Source organism: Magallana gigas, chromosome 3, assembly GCF_963853765.1.
Source record: "Magallana gigas chromosome 3, xbMagGiga1.1, whole genome shotgun sequence".
Taxonomy (NCBI): domain Eukaryota; kingdom Metazoa; phylum Mollusca; class Bivalvia; order Ostreida; family Ostreidae; genus Magallana; species Magallana gigas.
The window spans coordinates 32,699,468-32,718,183 of NC_088855.1; the positions used below are offsets into that span (position 1 = coordinate 32,699,468).

The 18,716-nt window shown below is 33.9% G+C and overlaps 1 protein-coding gene across 2 annotated transcripts; it reads left to right on the plus strand.

The window, feature by feature from the left end:
• Positions 1-892: 892 nt before the first annotated feature.
• Positions 893-18,517, plus strand: LOC105343448 (zinc finger CCHC domain-containing protein 2). Of its 2 annotated transcripts, none has more exons than XM_034482491.2 (14): positions 893-1,557; positions 6,686-6,743; positions 8,035-8,093; positions 8,523-8,594; positions 9,483-9,558; positions 10,063-10,111; positions 10,322-10,455; positions 11,043-11,105; positions 11,626-11,686; positions 12,122-12,278; positions 12,651-12,733; positions 12,953-13,215; positions 13,502-14,596; positions 14,805-18,517. In XM_034482491.2, exons 1-14 carry the CDS (start codon positions 1,057-1,059, stop codon positions 14,837-14,839), a joined length of 2,706 nt encoding a protein of 901 aa, XP_034338382.2. In that variant the 5' UTR covers positions 893-1,056; the 3' UTR covers positions 14,840-18,517. The 2 variants fall into 2 exon arrangements, with proteins under 2 accessions (XP_034338382.2, XP_034338383.2); XM_034482492.2 differs by having other exon boundaries at positions 11,629-11,686.
• Positions 18,518-18,716: the final 199 nt, after the last annotated feature.

An 18,716-nucleotide genomic window follows, 5' to 3' on the forward strand; every position in this document is an offset into this window, starting at 1 on the left:
TTCAAATATTGATGGTATATTAAATCATTTTATTGGATTTATCTTGGTCATTAAATTGGATTTTGGTAAGTTTTGGGTAAATAAATCATAACTAGGATTTAAAGAAGTTGGGATTAAATGTGTTCAATTTCATTCTTTTATTTTTACATGCTTTTAATTATATAGATATAGAAATAAATGGTAGAATAGAATTGGTTCTTATTTTATAAGAGTAAAGGTTTATCAATATATCATTAAATTGGAATTTATTTCTTGGGATTTACAACATTCAAAAGAGATTGAGCTACTGTGTGTGATTCAGTGTGGAATATTTAATTTATCATATTCACAATAAAAACCACGTACCCTATGAAAATTGTGTTGACGAGTTAGCCTCGCGTCACAGTAGCAATATTCGAAAGTTTTTATAATCAGTTTGAGAATGTTTTATTGCTTGTACCCAATGTCTTTTTACGGTATGAAATTTTGTATAAACAAGCAAGCTCTTAAATTCATTACCCCCCTCCCACTCCCCCCCCCCCCCCCCCCGAAAAAAAACATCAACCAAACAAACAAAGCAAAAAACTGAAATCGCTGATGATTCTACAATTAATTAAGAGTTATATTAGATTCAATGGGTCGCAAAGACATGTATAAACTTACCAATACTTTGTACCAGTACATACGCCCCTAGTAGAAAACGTACTGTAACATAGAGAATTTTGTATGTAAATATTACTGTTGTGGCGCACCATACTTACGTAACCGTAAGTAAGTTTTGTTGTGTAATTTTTGCAAGTAAAAAAATAATGATTATTTCATTCTATATATAAAATTATGTAGATTCGTAAGAGATCAAATGCTTTCACCAAGAAAAAAGCCCTGAAAAGTTAGAAAAACTGAGTATGAGGTACGGACTTGAAAACTATAAGGATTCTGATTGGCTACTATAGAAATGCCCGGATGGCTCCATATCCATGTTTTTAGGAAAGTGAAGTGCAATGGAGAATGTTTCTAGGTCCTGATATTGATTGACGATTGCATTTTTCCGAAGGGAAAAGTGTGCCTTTTTCTAATATGATTGGTAAAGACCTTGATGAGCTATGTTACGAATTTGGGACATTGAGCCCTCACCAAAGAATCGACGTTCTAAGTGGATTGCTTCGAATGTGTTTAGGCCCTGAGCTTCGATTTATCGGGTCTGTGGTCGTCGATTTGTGTAAAAAAGATTATATTTATCTCAGGGAACAGGAAAATAAAGCGAATAAACCAGAAGAACTAACATCTTTAAAACAGAATCCGACAGACATAAAGAATTTACAACAAACTATGGCGTTGAACTTGGCCTTGTTGCATACTGACAACACTCACTGTGCGAGTATTGTTTTCGATATCTTGGAAAATAATATGAAACAAGCCTTCTCGATAACGACGGCTACCGAAAAAGAAAGTGTGGATATAATCCTGTTAGTGCTGACGATGGCAATGAGACATCCGGCCTTCACGTTTTACCAAAGAACCGAACTGTATAAATATTACATGTGTGTTAAGAAGCAGTTGGAGAGTGTTTTGTGCAAGGTAAGGAACCGGAGTGACAGAGGTAGTATCACGTTACAGCAGAAAATGGCGGAGTCTGCTGCCTGCCATCCCCCCTGATGCTGTGTTTACTCTTGTATATATGTTTGCAATACCAATATGTTACTATGGATTCTACAAATGCCGATTATATGCTGATATAGTGTTGATATGTCCCAAGCACGCTGTCCTAGATAAATCAATGTACAGATTGTTCCCTGTACGGGCTGTCAGCTGTTGATGTAGAAATTAGTTTTTATTTCGTGGAACCTTTATTATTAGTTATAGTAGCTTTAAGGAGACAAGGATTGTATCAGGGTAATGAAGACAGGAAGATGTACAAGCTGTCGTTTTCCTTTTTAAATGGTGTAGATGGGTGAAAAAGGGGGTGGGTGTGTAGTGAAAAATGATTGCATTCTTGGTATAAGATCACTGTTTTTATAAAGGAGAGGTTGTTTTGTTAATCATCAGTGGATTTATTACACAATTAAAATTTGATCATTCATTAGAATGAATTTACGCATTTAGTTTCACAATGAGGTAATATTACAAATGCTGTGTCATAAAAAACCGGTATGGATTTACGATTGTATAGAAACATTAATCAGTGCTATTGATATTTTCCCTATTGATCCAAATACACATTTTAAAAATGAAAAGTAGTTCATTTATATACCCAAAAGAATTGTTTGCCCTCGCTATTGCACAATTTGAGAAGAAGGTTATTATCTAGTTTTAATAGTTTGTCAATTACCCTCAAAGTCCATTCAGTGAATAAATTGCGGCAAACCTGTCTCATTTGAACATTATATACAACATCGTTGACATTTGAACAACTGCCTGCCTTCACTGCAATTTTTTTGCAGATAAAATGAATTAATTTTTATCTGAAATAAAAGTCAGAGTTTTACAGTTTTACACGGAATATTGGAAATGTATTGCTAAATGGAATGGGGAACATGTAATATACGGTAGTAGTCTTTAAATGTCTATCATTTAACATCATAGCCCAGAATTAGATCACTTGTGCCACTCGTGTAAGATTTGGGAAAAGAATCAAAACCTGTGAAATTCAAGGTCCCTGACAACTTTACCCTGAGGGTTATGGAAAAAAGGCAACTTTCATGTTTTCAAATTTTATCTCTAATCCCAGGGCATCTATATAAATCAAAAATGTGCATTATATCTGTACTATTAGTAAAATGAAGAGTGCATTTTGTTTAAGAAATGAAGTTATGATCTTCAGGCAGAAGGTTACCCTTTTTGAAAATTAAAATCTATAGAATTTACATGGTAAAATTACTGAAAATATGGCCCCCCACCACCCACCTGGAAAAAAATTCTGGATCCACATCTGTGATATTTTGAGACAATAGTTGGCATACTATGTAGATTAAGATAAAAGCATCAATTTTAATTGTACCTGTCAAATTTTACAAATATTTAGGTGGATTTCCAATTAGCTTTCTTGGAATTTTAATCATTTGTCATTTTTAAAAAGTTCAGTCAAAGTGCCCTAAAGGCCAATTGATAAAAAGTTTATTTTTCTCCTGTAAAACACCATATGTTCATTTTTTGGGGGAAAACACAGAGAAATGAAAATGTTATTTTTTTTTTTTGGGGGGGGGGGGACACAGAGAAATTAAGTTGTACATATATTCTTAACATAGTGACCCTGTTGAAAGGTTCTGCCCCACCCCCTCTCACCCTCAAAAAATTATTACTGCCTCCCTGCCCCACTCGGCCCAGTAGCAACTATTACTTTTATAAGTTTTATTCTTATTATAAATCTATAATGCATATTAATAATGAGTTAAAAAGACATATAAATAATTAAATATTGACACAATTATTAAAGGTTTGTGGCTTTGAAAATCTATTACACCAAACCAACCTTGCCAAGGTCTTCAGACCATTTACTGTAGCTTTGTATGAGGACTTGTTTAAATAGAATCTAAAATTACATGTGTGCTTGTTCTTAGCCAGATTATCAGAAGATGTACATGAAAGATATGTAGGAATTTCAATGTCAATTGACATGCGGCTTTTGATAAAGGCATCAGCATCAAGTTGTAACTAAGTCTTAACTTCATGAGAATGTGCTGACAATGACCTGGATCCCCTCTTGAAAATCACCCACATGCTCATCATTCATGATTATTCAATGTCATTTTAACATGCAGTGAATTGGTAGTTTTCAAGAACTGATGACTTAACCTCAGATTGTTTTCCCAAAGGGTTTTAACATTGGAAACATCAGAGAGAAAAACAGCCTGTGATTTGTAAATAAACTGACCCAGATTGATGCACTAGTTAACACACACAGACACAGCATTGATCATATAGCATTACACTGGTAAACTGGTACTGTTTTCTTAGAGGAACGGAATAATCAGACTACACATGCATTAAATTATTACTCTGTTTTCTTACACTCTTCTTCCCAGTGATCAAAAGGGGGAAACCTGTTTAGATGAGAGAGGGGGCTACACAGATAGAAACTGAAGAAACAAAATTTCACTCATATCCTTCAGTGTTCACTTTCTAACATACACTTATCTATTTGACTATATAGTACATGTATATACCGTTTAAGGCCATGGCACTCGCCAGTGTTTGTGAACCACAAAACACTGTAACAGGTTTGGAATATTTCTCTTCTCATTCATCATCAAAATATGTCATCTCTTTAGCATCGGCTCCTTTTTGATTGGCTTATCAACTGAACTCCTTCTGATTGGCGTTTATTTTGGCTGAAAAATACAAGTAATTTGGGATAAAGATATATATATATCTAACATATTACCTGGGTTAGTTTTTAAAGAGCCTGAGGTATCACAAATGCTTGGTATTATCATATATCATAATGGGTTTTCTTTACAAACTCTAAAGTTATCAGGAGTAATGTAGAGGATTGTAGGAAGTTATACGGATGAAATTGTTTTATAATATACCCAGTGTATTTATTTTTTTTAATTCAAAAGTGTGAATATGAGCATAAAATCACAAGCACCTGAAGGAGAAGTCAAGTGTATTTATCTCATGACAGTGTTTATAAACTCTCTGTGGTTCAACATTATAGTAATTGCATGCAACAGAGATTGTGTTAGTAAGAAGACAAATTCAGATCATATCATTGCCGCAACACAACAAGGTCCTTGAAAACCACAATAACTGTTTGCGTATCACTGGCTTCACATTCACAGAGAGAGGCCAGGACATTGACCCCTCAGGGCTCGTAAAGGGGAGACTGGGGAACCATTGATTCTTTGGTCATGTGTGCACGATTGATGCAATGCCCATCCAAAACAGCTCAGAATTCATTATTGATGTCCATATTGACAAAGTATTTTGAGTATTATTCAGAAAAATTCAAGGATTTAGAATTCATTTACTCAGTATTTTAGCTTCTAAACCCTTCATTATTACAAGAAAAGATGAAATGAATGTTTTTTTTAAATGAGAGAGAAATTATCCACTTGCAATGCTGCAGTAGTAAATGTGCACAAGTATTGTTTGCAAATTGATAGTACTTCAAACAATCAACAGAGTATCAGTTTTAATGGGTTTAATTGACTGTCCTTAATTCAGTGTTTGTATTCTGATGGCTTCTTTTTTTTTTTTCCCACACATGCACTAGAATTGTTGAATTCATGGCAGTGCAAGAAGGGTATAACGATAATTAACTTGAATATTCATTTATACAACTAACATCAGCACATAAACTACACACATCTGACAGAAATAATACACTGTGAAATAGGAAATGGTGGATCCAAGAATGAGACACACTTACAATACATGTGTATTCAGAACAGATCATATGATAGCTATTTATAGATATGTGATACAGTTGTCTGTTGTTATATATGGCTTTTGTTACGATAAGAGATATAAAGATCATTTACATTTAGAATAGCTTTTGTGTCAATATAATTGCTGTTTTCATGGGCCCTTCTTCCCAGATTTTAAAGCAATTGATGCATGTACATTTCAAAATTAAATAAAAAATCACTACAATATTTCTTGAAAATATTAGGGAAAGTATTAGTATATAAAGATTTTGCTTGAAAAGTGCTTTTAAATGTGGAAAAAAGACTGTTGAGTTTGCTTGGAAGGGTCAGCCCAGTTTCAAGATCAAGTTTTAGCATCCTTGGAGCAAATCTCTTTTGCTTCGATTTTGTAAGTTGATAAGGTGTTAATTGAGATCTCGAATACATATGGATACATGACAAAGTGTTAGATAGATTAATACATGATTGTACATGTATATTGTATTGATTTTTTAATGCAAGATGTATCAGTATGTACCAACCCACCAGACATGTAGGAAGAAATCTATATTAGGATCCCTTCTTATTGTTGTCTTATCTGTGTAAATTATCGTATTACTATATTCTCCATTTATTCCACCCAGACATATTCCTATAAGTTAAAAATAAGTAAGAACTGAAACGCACTGGTAAGAATACATTCATATTATAATTGATACTCAAAAGTTGCACTGATAGGGAAAATTTATTTATGTTGAAAATATTGACTAATTTAAATGTTTCTAAATTACCAATGTATTGTTATATGTCTGTCTTGACCTGGGTTTTTTTTCTTTCTCTAAGGGTTTGGTGCATTAAATGATGAAAAAAAGGTACTTTTATATCATTTCATAAATGACAGTTTAGACAAGAATTGAGATACCAAATCACCTGGCAACGGGAAACTTGTTCTCATTAATCATTATAAACTTACCGAACATTAATATGGAAGGCCTTTTTCAGTTCGACTGTATCATTAAAGTGCAGATGCATTGATTTGCAAATCTTAGAGACTGATTCTAGTTGGGTAATTTATTTGAAAGTTTTTTTTCTCTCGTTTTGAATTTTAACATTAATCAAAAATGTGATTTATTAGTAAATCATTCCATCCCAGCTAGGGACCCTTTCTAACTAGGTTTAATTCTCCTTTAAACCAAAAACATGACACTGTTCAGCAACCTCGAATGACCTTTAAGGTCACCAGTTACTCAGTGTTACCTTATTTGATCCATCTTCAGCTTTGTATTTTATGTTACAGTATTGCATACCCTTAAGCTTAATTTAATGTTGATGTCAAATACTTTCCTCTTTCGTTACAGGTTGATAGTGAAACGCACCAAGAGATGCACACAGAACCAAGGTTTAACCAGGAAGCAGGTAAAAAATAACATTTTATTATTACCTCATCAATGACCTGTACATGTATATAAAGTGTTTAATGTGTACTTGTATACCTACATGTACATATACAGCATTTTTAAAGGTAGCTCATATATCTTGCTGGTGGAAAGAAGATGATATGAAAAGTTAATATCTTTGGTAGTTCATGTAGGGAATGCAGGTAGTTGGCATTGCTGAAAATATACACATTACTTACTTACACATAACAAGCATAGAGGGGTCACATAATTTTTCTGCAATGGTTGATGTAACTGACTAACTGTCATAGTTCATTAGAGCAAGTAAAGAACAAACTTTTCTGTTTATATTTACATCCCTCTTTGAATCTCTCTTAGATAATTCACGTGAAGTGAGTTTAGTCTTAAAAGGAACGTAGTATCAGTGATGAAAAAGTTAAATAAAGGGAAGATCGAGCTAAAAAGTATGTTGTCAAATTTGTAGAGTCTGTCAATTTTTATACTGATAAAATATGAATTTTGAATGGAACCAAAAATAATCAATGAAAATTAAAGGCATATGAAGTAATCATTATTTATTATAGGTATTTTAAATAAAAATGAACAGTTCTTAAAGGAAGTCTTTTTTAATCAGTTTTTAACAAACATCCTATAGGCAAAAGTTTATTTTGCAGTTTGGTGATTCAGTGATCATACACAAAATACACTTGAAAACTGGTTAGATCTAGCTGTAGCTTTATGTATTGATTAGTGACTGCTGGTCAGTTTTCATATGAAAGGGAAAAAAAATTCTCAATTTATTGATGTACCTGTTATTTATATTGACATACCTAATTTAATCTTTTATTATCAGATCGAACTTTCTACTCATTCTCACTAGCGCGTTAATATCATAACACATAATTTTTCAGGTACATTTGAATTTTGATATCAGAAAGACTGTTTTTTATTGGTGAGGTTTTTCATTTGTGTGAACAAGTAAATGAATATTTTAAAAAGACTAAACTATTAAAATAAGAAATTTCACATGTTTGCATTGATTTTTGGTCCTATGAATTTGTGAATTAACTTTTTATGATTATTGATTAAAGTCAACATAAGATTTGTTTAATTTATAACATTGTGAGGTTTTATGGTCACTTTTTTCCCTCATGTATTGTGTCTGATAGGGCAGTAAAATACGACATAGAATACAGGGAGAAAATAAATGATATCTCTCTCATTTCCAGGAAAGGTCTCTTATTTGAATTCTATTTTTTTGTGATGGTGATTTATAAAGTACGGTAATTGTGGCATATCTTTACTTTCAGAACATATATGTAACCTAGATGTGGTAAAAGCAGAAAGAAAGCGGGAGTATAAAATACAGGTAGGTAATTGCACTGTTGTTTCCACCTTTCAGGTGTCCTAGACAGGTGACAACTGGGCTGATTAGAATATTGGTCAAGAAAGGTACAGGGGTCAATGTTAGATTAACGTGACTCCTGAAATGACAGAATTGTTTGAGTCACCATCTTATACAACCATAAATGGATTAATAGCCATGGGTCTACCAATATTAACAGTACATATTAAGACAGACTATATTGCCACAACAGAGCGTGATAGAAATGAAATATTCATCACATAAACAGTCCACAATTATGAAAGATGAGTGGAGTTGTTTGTATCATCACGTGAATTTACATATCAGGATTGCTAGGCTGCAGTGGCTAAGAAACTCAAGACCAACTCATGATCTCCAGAACATTAAAAAAAGTAGTTGAAAGCATAATGAGAGTCTGTTTTCTTTTTGTAGGTCACATGGCAAAACAACATGAAAACAGAGGTGCTTAAAACCTATCAGGATTTTAAGGAATTTCATTCAAAGGTAAAAAAAAAAAAAGAAAAAAAGTCTCAGACAGTTAATTGTTTTCTTAATTACCTTTCGCTTCCCCATAGAATCTTCCCAGGAGATAGTTGTTAATCTGCACTGTTACGTTCCTCTGCTGATAAATGAGACAGTTGTTTTGATTAGAGTTTTTACACTCTTATACCAGTTCATTACGCTTGTTAAGTTTCTGTGGTTGAGACTGAAGGATATTGTAGTATTAACACCAAACAACAGACATTTTGTTTAGTTCAGAAGGTAAATGATGGTGTTACTGGTTAATGACTAGGCAGCTTTTAAAAAACCCAACAAACCCCGAATTTTTCTTTCATGGTAGAAAATTTTGCTATCAGACTTTGTTGTCATTAGCATCAACAGAGAGACCGAATTTTCTAAACCTTTTAAAATTTTTATGCTGCAAACCATTCGAACAAATACAAATGACACTTGACAAGGATTGAAAGATTTTGGTTTAGAAATTAAAGTTTGGATTGGTCTTGTCAGACTCCAGTGAAAGTTCCAATCAAAATAAAAATTAAAACATCGAGCCTTAGTCATATGGTAGCTGAATCAAATTCCATCCTACAAAGGATATAGGTATTGATATGAAGGGTAGGGAATTATTGATTGATTGTAGATACAGACCCTGAAAGGTGCTACTACACCAGTTGCATGGTTTGGTTCTGTACGCTTTTTGAACGATACTTTTCATTTTGTGAATGGTACTGTTCGTTTTGTGAATGGTTCAGTTCGTTTCTTGCACGGAATGGTACGGTTCATTTTAGAGGTGTAGTAGCACGATTCAGGGTCTGTACTTAGATGTAGATAAAAGTGATAAGAAGTTAAATCCAGTTTTCTTCTTGCTGAAGTCCTTTCGATTTTTTCCAGCTTGTGAAGCAGTTTCCAGAAGAAGCCGATTTACCAAGACAGGATAGGAAGCTGCCGTTTTTCTCAGGAAACCCAGGTACAATGTTTACATCACTTCTTCAGTCCAGTGCTCAAGTAGCACTCTATAAATGGTTATGAAATAGTTAATTAATCAGGGTATCGATCGGCATGGATTCTCTCCAGTTTTTAATCCTTTTAAGAGACTGCTAAATCAATTTTTCAAATCAGTCAGGTGGAACAAAATTGTTCATGCATGTATTGTACAAATGTTGAATAGTTCATTTCAATTACAACATGAACTATTACTTAAGAATTAAGACATTAACAGGAAAATCAATGTTCTTTTATTTTTGGAGATATTTTGAATCGTGAGCATTGATAGGTAGCTACTGAATTGAAAAATCGTGTCCTAATTCGGTATTATTCGAACTGCAAGTACCAATAGAAAGGCATAATAAGCTCAGGTCATTAGCAAGTGCTTCAGTATGTTTTAGACAAATGATTGAATTTGAAATTCTTCGTACTACTAAAGGTTAAATATCAATAGGGTTTTAACTAACTTGTTCTGATGTTGCAATAGGTACAAACGTCACAAAAGAAGATGAGCAGACCATAGCTCAATACACTAAGTGAGTCTTTGGACATTTAAATTTTTTTTTGAAATATGCATTAAAGAAAAAAAAATTAGGAATGGAGAATTAAGCATTGAAAACCGGTACCAATGTTTAAATCTCCTTGCTATTTTATCTATTTAAAGATTTAATATTCCGTCCACAAAAAAGGAATTTAAGAATTGATAATTGTTAACTTGTTTTGAAATGTTCTTTATTGTTTAACAGACATCTTCTGCAAATGCCAAAGCCAATTCTGGATAGTGAACTTGTAGTCAATTTCTTCAGAGGAGAGAATAATACTAACAAGTCTTTAAATGCAAAGTCATCTACCCCAGTGAATGCTACTACCGTCTCAAAAGGTCAGTTTCTAACTGTTTAAGTGAATTAATATTGTAGATTCCTTATTTTACGCGAGTACTTAATTCCGCAATTCAATGATTCTCCATCAAATCGCGAGAACATAAAATCGCGAATGCCAAAATCTTATCATAGTTCCATGTATAGTAGTTAACATGTGTCCGAATGTTAAAAGCGAGATTTTAGAATTCACGAGATGGTCTTCTCGCAATTTTACGCGGATATTTATTCCTCGCCTTTAATTAGGAATTTACAGTAGTACATGTACTTCATTTTAAGTTGGACAGCCAAAGAAAATAACAAATTACACTTAATAAAATGGTCATATAAATTAACATTCAAAATGAGTTTGGAATGAAGAGATGCACTGGAGTTGCTCAATTTGAAGTAATTATCAGCCTTAGTTTGGTAAAATTTGGAATTAAAAAAAATGGGTCTACTGTCAAAAATTCCAATGTAATAGGACAAGACTGGGTGGGATTTTGATTCTTTAACAATGAGTTATTAGCACAATATACATTGCATAAGTGGTCGATATTAAGGTCAGTGTGAGAGGATTTTGATTGATCGATACTGCTTGTTCTTCCAGAAGCTGACACTGTGATAGGGTATCCACCAGTCCAAGTTGTGAACAGCCCCAACCCAGCTGATGGTCAGTGGCCCACACAAACTCCTCAGTTCCATTATTTTTATGGTTTTTTAAATAATTTTAAAAATACTGCAGAAAAATTTAAGAGATGCATATTTTAAAACTTTCTGTCAAAGGAAAACATATGATGTTTGATATTTTTCTGTTTTGTAAGCTGTGATTTCATCAGGATTTGTTTGACATCAACTTTCATTAATTTGGTTTTAAAAAAGGGTTTGTGGAATCTAACAAATTGAGATTTTTGATAACAGGTTTTATTAACAGGACCATCATAGTCCATGGATCTAAATCTAAAATTATATTTTACTTAACCTACATTATTAATGCATTGGGTATTCATGAAACATCAGTAATTCTTAGTTTTGATGATAAAACTAAAAAAAAAAAAAATACTGAAAAATTTAATTCTTACATCAATTTTATAACATGTTGAACTTTGCCTCCAAAATGACATATCAAATTGTCATTTTTGAAATTACATTTACAATGCAATACAGTTTTAAAATAAATCATTTCTCTTTAATAGAACCCCAGCCCATGCAATCTTTGGCTCCCTTTCCAGCCAGTTGTATTGTAACTCAAAGGTAAGTCTACCTTTACAGTACGGTAAAATTAACTCAAAGGTACCTTTACGGTATGGTAAAATTATATTTCCTGAAATCAAATACTGTAAATCAGCTTTGATTTGCATCTGAGAAATTACCGTGAAGTTCGCAAGAGCCGTGTGGTCGCAAATATTTCTCGCCACGAACCAGCCCTTGTCATTTGATTCTTATCACAACATGGGTCTGGATAAAGCTTGGTCGCGAAAATTAGTCGTCTAGTTTATCTCCAGTAAATCGCAAAATGAAGTCGCCTCGAATAGAAGTTGGTTTACAGTACATTAATATTGTCTATGTGTCTGGTTCTACCGATACCTATTGAAATAAAGGATTTTACACCTTTCTGTATATTTCTTGGACAGTGGTAGAGCAATATCTAGGGAACAACCAATATCTGGACGACTGATTTTGTTTCAGACTTCCTCCTTTCGTGTCTCCCAGTCATTCCCCTCAGTCCGTCAACTTAATGTCTCCCAGCAGCCGCTCAAACACCCCTGAGGAACAAGAAGGCACCAATCAGATCAAAGAGGCCAATGTCAATCAGAACTGTATAGAAAAAGCCCCACCCATAAAAGTAAGTGGAGTAAATAGTTTAATTTGTATATATAGATAGCCACTCATAGAAGTAAGCTCTCTCCCTAAAAGTAAGTATTTTCATTGTTTGTATAGAGAAAGCCCCACCGCTTAAAGTAAGAATTTTCATTGTTTATACACAGAAAGCTCCACCCCCTTTAAATTAGTGGAGTAAATAGTTTAATTTGTATATATAGATAGCCTCTCATAGAAGTAAGCTTCATCCATAAAAGTATATGTAAGAGAAAAAAATGGCATTCGTTGTTCAATTGAATAGAGAAACCCTATCCCACATGAGCAATTATTGATATCATTGTCATATTTGTAATCAATTTGAAGTTTCTACATATGATGTCATGTTTATCAACTACAGCATTCGAGCATGGATGAAAATGGTTCTTTGGCTCTAACTCAAGAACAGGCAGCTAATGTGCGGTTAGGACTTGCATTAAAAAGGTACCCAATTTTTTAAAAATAAAGTAATAATATTATTTTGCTTATGATAATACCTAAGATCTGTATACATGTACTGTTTTTATTTGTTGTTTTGTGCAGTTCATTTTATGTACGATAGTGTTTTGGGAGCAAAAAAATTATGGAATTGAATGAATTAATTACAATTTCACCAAAAAGGAAAGCAGCTTAAAAGAACACATTTTTCATTTTCAATTTCAGAGACAAACATAGCAACGGTTTGATAGACAATTATCAGCAGATACCACAGATCTGGAATCCACAAATGATACAGCCACCATTCCAAACAATGCCCCACCCCCCAGTGCAAGTATTACAACCCCACCTACCAGCCAGCCAGACCTCGACGCGAGACAGCTCTCCCTCGGGCTCCGACTACTCTAGCCCGCTGCAGAGTCCTTCACTCAGAAAGAAAACTGTGATCGCTAAAGAGACAGACAGTTCCTCAGAGGAAAACGAGAAAGGTAGGTATTAGCAAGTTTAAGGCAATAGTCGTTAAAATTTGACTTATATGATCAAGAATTGATATGATCCTTTGAATGGAAAAAAAATAAATAATATTTTCAAATTTACAAAAATTATGACAAAATGTTAAAAAAAATATTTTTTTGTTAATTACCGTAACCTAAATGTTGAATAAATGATTTGAATCTTGATATGAAAAAATTTAATTTGTTTGGTTAAAAATTGACTAAAACGACAAAGAAACGATTCAATGCTTTAAATGGAAGAAAATTTTTTTTTTTCCAGAAAAGACCCACCAGAACGGTTCACCACATTTACGTCGACTTCACAAGACAATGTCAGGGGATGGATATTGTCAGGAAGGGTATGAAGTAGGAGGCCTGGTCGCTTTGCCAGGAGGATATCAGTCCGACCCTTCCACGGGATATTACCCTGTGATAAACCCCCAACGCCCATTAAAGGCACAACCAGCACACACAAGCAAAGCAATCCCACCCAACAGCATCATTAATATGCCTGGAGACAGTCTTGGTTATGGAAAAAGGACCCAAGTTGCTAGCATCCCAATAGGAATGGCTCCATCGATTCCACGGTCCGATGCCTCCACAATGACTTCTTCATCTAATGTGACCTCAGTGACCACCCATCTGGACAACAGCGGGAAATCCCGCATCCCGTATCCGTACGCAATACGTCCCGTGAGTGGACACCGGACGTTTGTGTGCTCAGTGACTAATTCCACCTCTGTGACAATGTCAAATAGCAACAGCATCACTTCCTCACCCTCCGTCAACGGCTTAAAGCCCCAGATGACTCACTCTCTTTCTGAGACCTCCATCTCAAACGTCCACTCTCAGGAGCAGGCCCCGCATCCCTCGATGGGTCAGCCGCAGACCATCCCCACCTCCACCCCCAATATGCAGCACCTGTCATCACCTGCGCACTCGACGTGCTCAAGTTGTGGATGTACAGGGAACTCAGGAACTTCTGCATCATATCCCTTACACTTCATACCTAGTCAGATGTTTCATAGCCAGCAAATATTTCCATGGACAACCGCTATGACACATTCGACCAATGGACTTATTCACCATCCGTTCATACCCCCATATCACTATCAGCCCTTCCAAAACTTGAATGGTGTAGCTCATCAGGAGTACCTGTTGAACAATCATCATCATAACTTTGTTCACACTCATGGTCTTCCTCTAGCAGGCCCCACTGGAAATGCTCCAGGACCAATCATGAACCAGGGCTTGCAGAGAAGTAATAGTATTAAGGAACACAAGGAAAAACCAAGGGTAGTCTCCTGCTACAATTGTGGATCTCACGATCATTTAGGCCATGACTGTAGTGAAAACTCAATGGAATCTATTCTAGGTAAGTCAGCATACATACTTTTGTCTGTTTTGAGGTAATGTTTTCCATATTTTTATCTGTTAGTTTTTTTTTTCACGAAGTAAAGTCTTCTATTGACAAATACTCCTCTTTTAATGTGTGTTTTGTTCTATTTGGAATTTTCATATTAGTGTTTTATCACAGTTGCATAAATGGGAAATTATTACACTGTAAATTGTATCTTTTTTAGGTCATTATCACTTGAACTATGAACCGAAAGAGTGACGAGCAATGATATAAAGCAAAAATATAACTCATATTTACAATGGAAGTGTCCATAGTGCAGCCTCTTAAAGGTCAGTGGAGTGTGGCAGTGTTGTTCCACTTCACTGAACTTGCCAGTCATTTCTCTGATGTTTAGGATGGCATGAACTGTCTCTTGTACAACATACCAGAGAGGATAGATACAAATGACCACCCATTGCTCTTCTATAAAAAAAACATAGAGCATAGCAGACCTTCTGCATCTTGGAGATAGTGGAAGCAGCTGTTGGTGAAAGAATGGCAGATGGACAGCTTGACACAGGTGGCAATGCCATCTGATCTTTGACGTTGTGGTTCATTTTTTTTTTTTTTGACACGACTTATGTCATTAAACTAAAAATTATATCTATGCCCTTGATGAATATATTATTTTTAATGGAAATACTTTTGTACATTATAGGTCAAATGTTTTCCCCAACAGACAATACTTGTATCAGTGTTGGGTTGTAGAGTCTTTTAAATATGTTTAACTCATTTACTACCATTGTCTTAATTCAGTTACAAGACCCTTTTATGTGCCCCCCTCCCAAAAATCAATGATTGGTTCATGGTATGCATTATTGTCCCATTATCTACACTTAAATATTTTTAACTTGAATACCATATTGCATTGTCATTTCTTATCGGTTGGCTTTAAGGTCAAAATGAAGTTTAGGTTCTTGGTCATTTTTAGAATTCAAGGTCAAAGGATCTTAATAGTTAGTAACAGTGACGAGCCATGTGGCCAAGCTGAGGGAGGTATTGGTTCTACCTGCTAATTACAAAACCAAACCTAGATTGAAGTTTAAATTTCTTTTTATTGAGGGACCTTGCAATGAAATGTATATTATTTGGGATAGGTCAATGAATTACACAATATTTCAATGATATTTTTTTCATACGTCATGATATATTAAAAAATGGCTGTTGTATGGTAATTCAGAAAAATGTGGTAAATTTAAGGAAAATGTATTGTAATGTATGGATTTAGACCCAATTTTTTTTTTTTTTTTTTTATAAAATAAGAGTTCATTGATATCATTTATGCAGCTATTTGTATTCGAAATTTCTCTTGTGTGATCTCAAGGAAGTGGTTCTCATCAGAAAATTTCATCCCAGCTGTCCGCCATCTCCAAATAGAATCATGTGCTGATAGATTCATGGACTCTCACACCACTCGGAGACTGGTATATGTTAAGATGCATGAAGTATCTATTTTTGATATCTTGTAAAATACACATTGATAGAGAGAGAGGACGTAAGAACTTGCTCGAGTTTCTCAAAATGCATACATTTTCTGTAAATAATTTTATGTCATGTTGATTCATATAAACCATTGTATTAAACGGGATTTTTTTTTTTTAATTCAATATTGTATAAGCATTGAGATTTTCTACATGATTATAACATGTTTGTACCATATAAGATTTGATAGTCATGCTTACTTTATTGTGCTTCTGAATGCATTTACATATGATTTTTATGTTGGTGTTGATTTTGTACGATTTGGAAGTTATTTCTGAATTTTCATTCTGACTAAATGACATTTTTTAATTTTTGCTCAATATTTGATCATTACATTGAACCAGGGCTATATAAACATTACTCATTTTTTGGGATTCTGTTAATGATGGTAGGTAGTAGAACTTTCCAAAAGTAAAATCACGGTAGACTGTAATATGTAAAATTAATAGCTGTATTTTTCTTGGAAAACTTATGTTTGATCATATAAATTTTATCCATATAAATACAATGTATATGTATAAGAAAAAAACCCCCAAACATCTACCGGTATATAGATATGAATTCAAGATCAGGGTAAATAATGAAATATACTGTAAACCAATTTTTATTCGCGGCGACTTTATTTCACAATCAACTGCCAATAAACTGGTTCGCGACCAAGCCTTATCTAGACCTGTATTGTTATAAAAACTATAGACAAAGGATTGGTTCGCAGCGAGAAATATTCGTGACGACAAGGCTCTCGCTAACCTTGCGAAAATTTTTCGCAAGCAAATATAAGTTGGTTTACAGTATCTGTAGAACAAAATATAAGTGAAGGGAAGTGCTAACTGTGCTTTGAAAGCTTTGCCCAATATTTTTGTCTACTGTAAGAATTTTAAGAAAGGTTTAATTGACATTTATTTGACAAATGTGAATTTTTGTTTGTAGTTTGACCTAATTTTTGTTGGTAAGAGAGTATAGAACAACTTAAATACAGTTTGAATGGATGTGTGTCTGTGTATGCGTGTGTGCATTTGTTTGTTGTTATGATTACCACTTGTTTAACTTGTGATATGTTGCCATGGGTTACATGTTATTTATGGTGCTGTTCAGATTTGCACAAACTTTGTTACTTGAGCTGTGCCTGATTGGGAAGAAAGAAACGGAGCAATGACACCCTCTAATTCTTACCTCGGGCAAGTGTTGGCCTTTCGAAAGGCACGTGTACTTTTTGAGTTTTAGGGGCTGCAAGTCAGGTGGCATTTTACGTTGTCCTTATTTATTGTACAATATTTTATTTTGATCTTGTGATCTCATTTTACAGGCCATCTTGTTTCATTATTTGCATGAATGATGTTCTTTTTTCTGTCACTATAGTACATTTTAATTATTCCATGTTTAAAGATTTAAAAAATTAACTTGCGTTAAGAATGAAAAGACGGCAGATACCCTCACAGTAGAAATGTGCGAGAAAGACGAGAGATCCTGTGTTACCTGTTTTGCTGCTATAGGTAGAATTGTGTAATGCTATTATTATAGTGCTATGTGTTTCATTGAAGAAATGGCAGACTACATCTCCCTGCTGTCGATTGGAACATCATCCGAGTGCATAGAGTTCGAATTAATTCTGCAGCACATCATCTGTATGTTTTATTGCTTATATTTATCATTGTTTTATAATGCCAAACAGACGTGTTTTACACCTTAGGTTGAGCCAACAAACAAGGGGTTGTGTAAATATTCATTTTGACGAAAGTATCACTCGGATTGTGTTATGTAATGGTGCAAATAATTCCTTGATTCATCAGTGAACCATTTATATTTATAACTTGCAAGGTTACTTCATATTTGGTGTCAAAGAATTTTGAAAAAGTCATTTTTATGCTCTAAAAATATTTTCATGCATTGTTATTTCTTGCTAAACTTTATTTTTAAATTTGGAGCAAGTTCTGCCATATAAGTCTTATTTTTTTTTTGCAGAGTTAGCCTTTACTTGTGAATTAATACTTGTGCCATTTCAATACCTAAGCAGTTTAATGAATATGTAAACTATATGGTTAGTAAAAAAAATAGATTTTTGCAAGACAAAATTTGAAATGAATTATGTGTCCTTTTGATTAAGAAATGTGGAGTCCCATTGCCCTATTTTAGATTGAGAATGTACATGTATTTGTATATGTAATGGGAATGGGTTTACGTCTGTTGTATAACCAAATTATACGCAACTTTCAAGACACATTACTTTCAGTGGAAATGGATAGTGCAGAAAAACAGCAGAACATCAGCCCCAGCCCCCAATTCCTATTTCATCTTTTTTAATGTCATTGTTACATGCAGATTTTTCTTTTAATGCATTCATGTTAATATTAAATACTGATGATAAAAAAAAAATAGAAAAAAATGAATATGTTAATAAAAATCATTAAAATTGGATTTGTGTTAGAATGTTATTTATTTTTTCATGGAATTTCAAGTTCATAGGCATGGAACCCTGCATACTAGCTAGAATGTACAAGTATTGCAGAATCGCGTTTTCTTCTGATATATTTCATCAGGTACGTGTGATACTATACGAATTAAAATGAATGTGTTAGAATATTTGTTTATTGTGAAATGTTAATTCTGATACAAT

What these genes read in the sequence shown, in the direction of transcription:
- LOC105343448 (XM_034482491.2), top strand. Translation starts at nt 1,057, where the DNA reads ATGATTGGTAAAGACCTTGATGAGCTATGTTACGAATTTGGGACATTG. An exon ending in TTAAGGAATTTCATTCAAAG is followed by an intron (nt 8,595 to 9,482) that starts GTAAAAAAAAAA and finishes GATTTTTTCCAG; the next exon opens with CTTGTGAAGCAGTTTCCAGA. An exon ending in CTCAATGGAATCTATTCTAG is followed by an intron (nt 14,597 to 14,804) that starts GTAAGTCAGCAT and finishes TATCTTTTTTAG; the next exon opens with GTCATTATCACTTGAACTAT.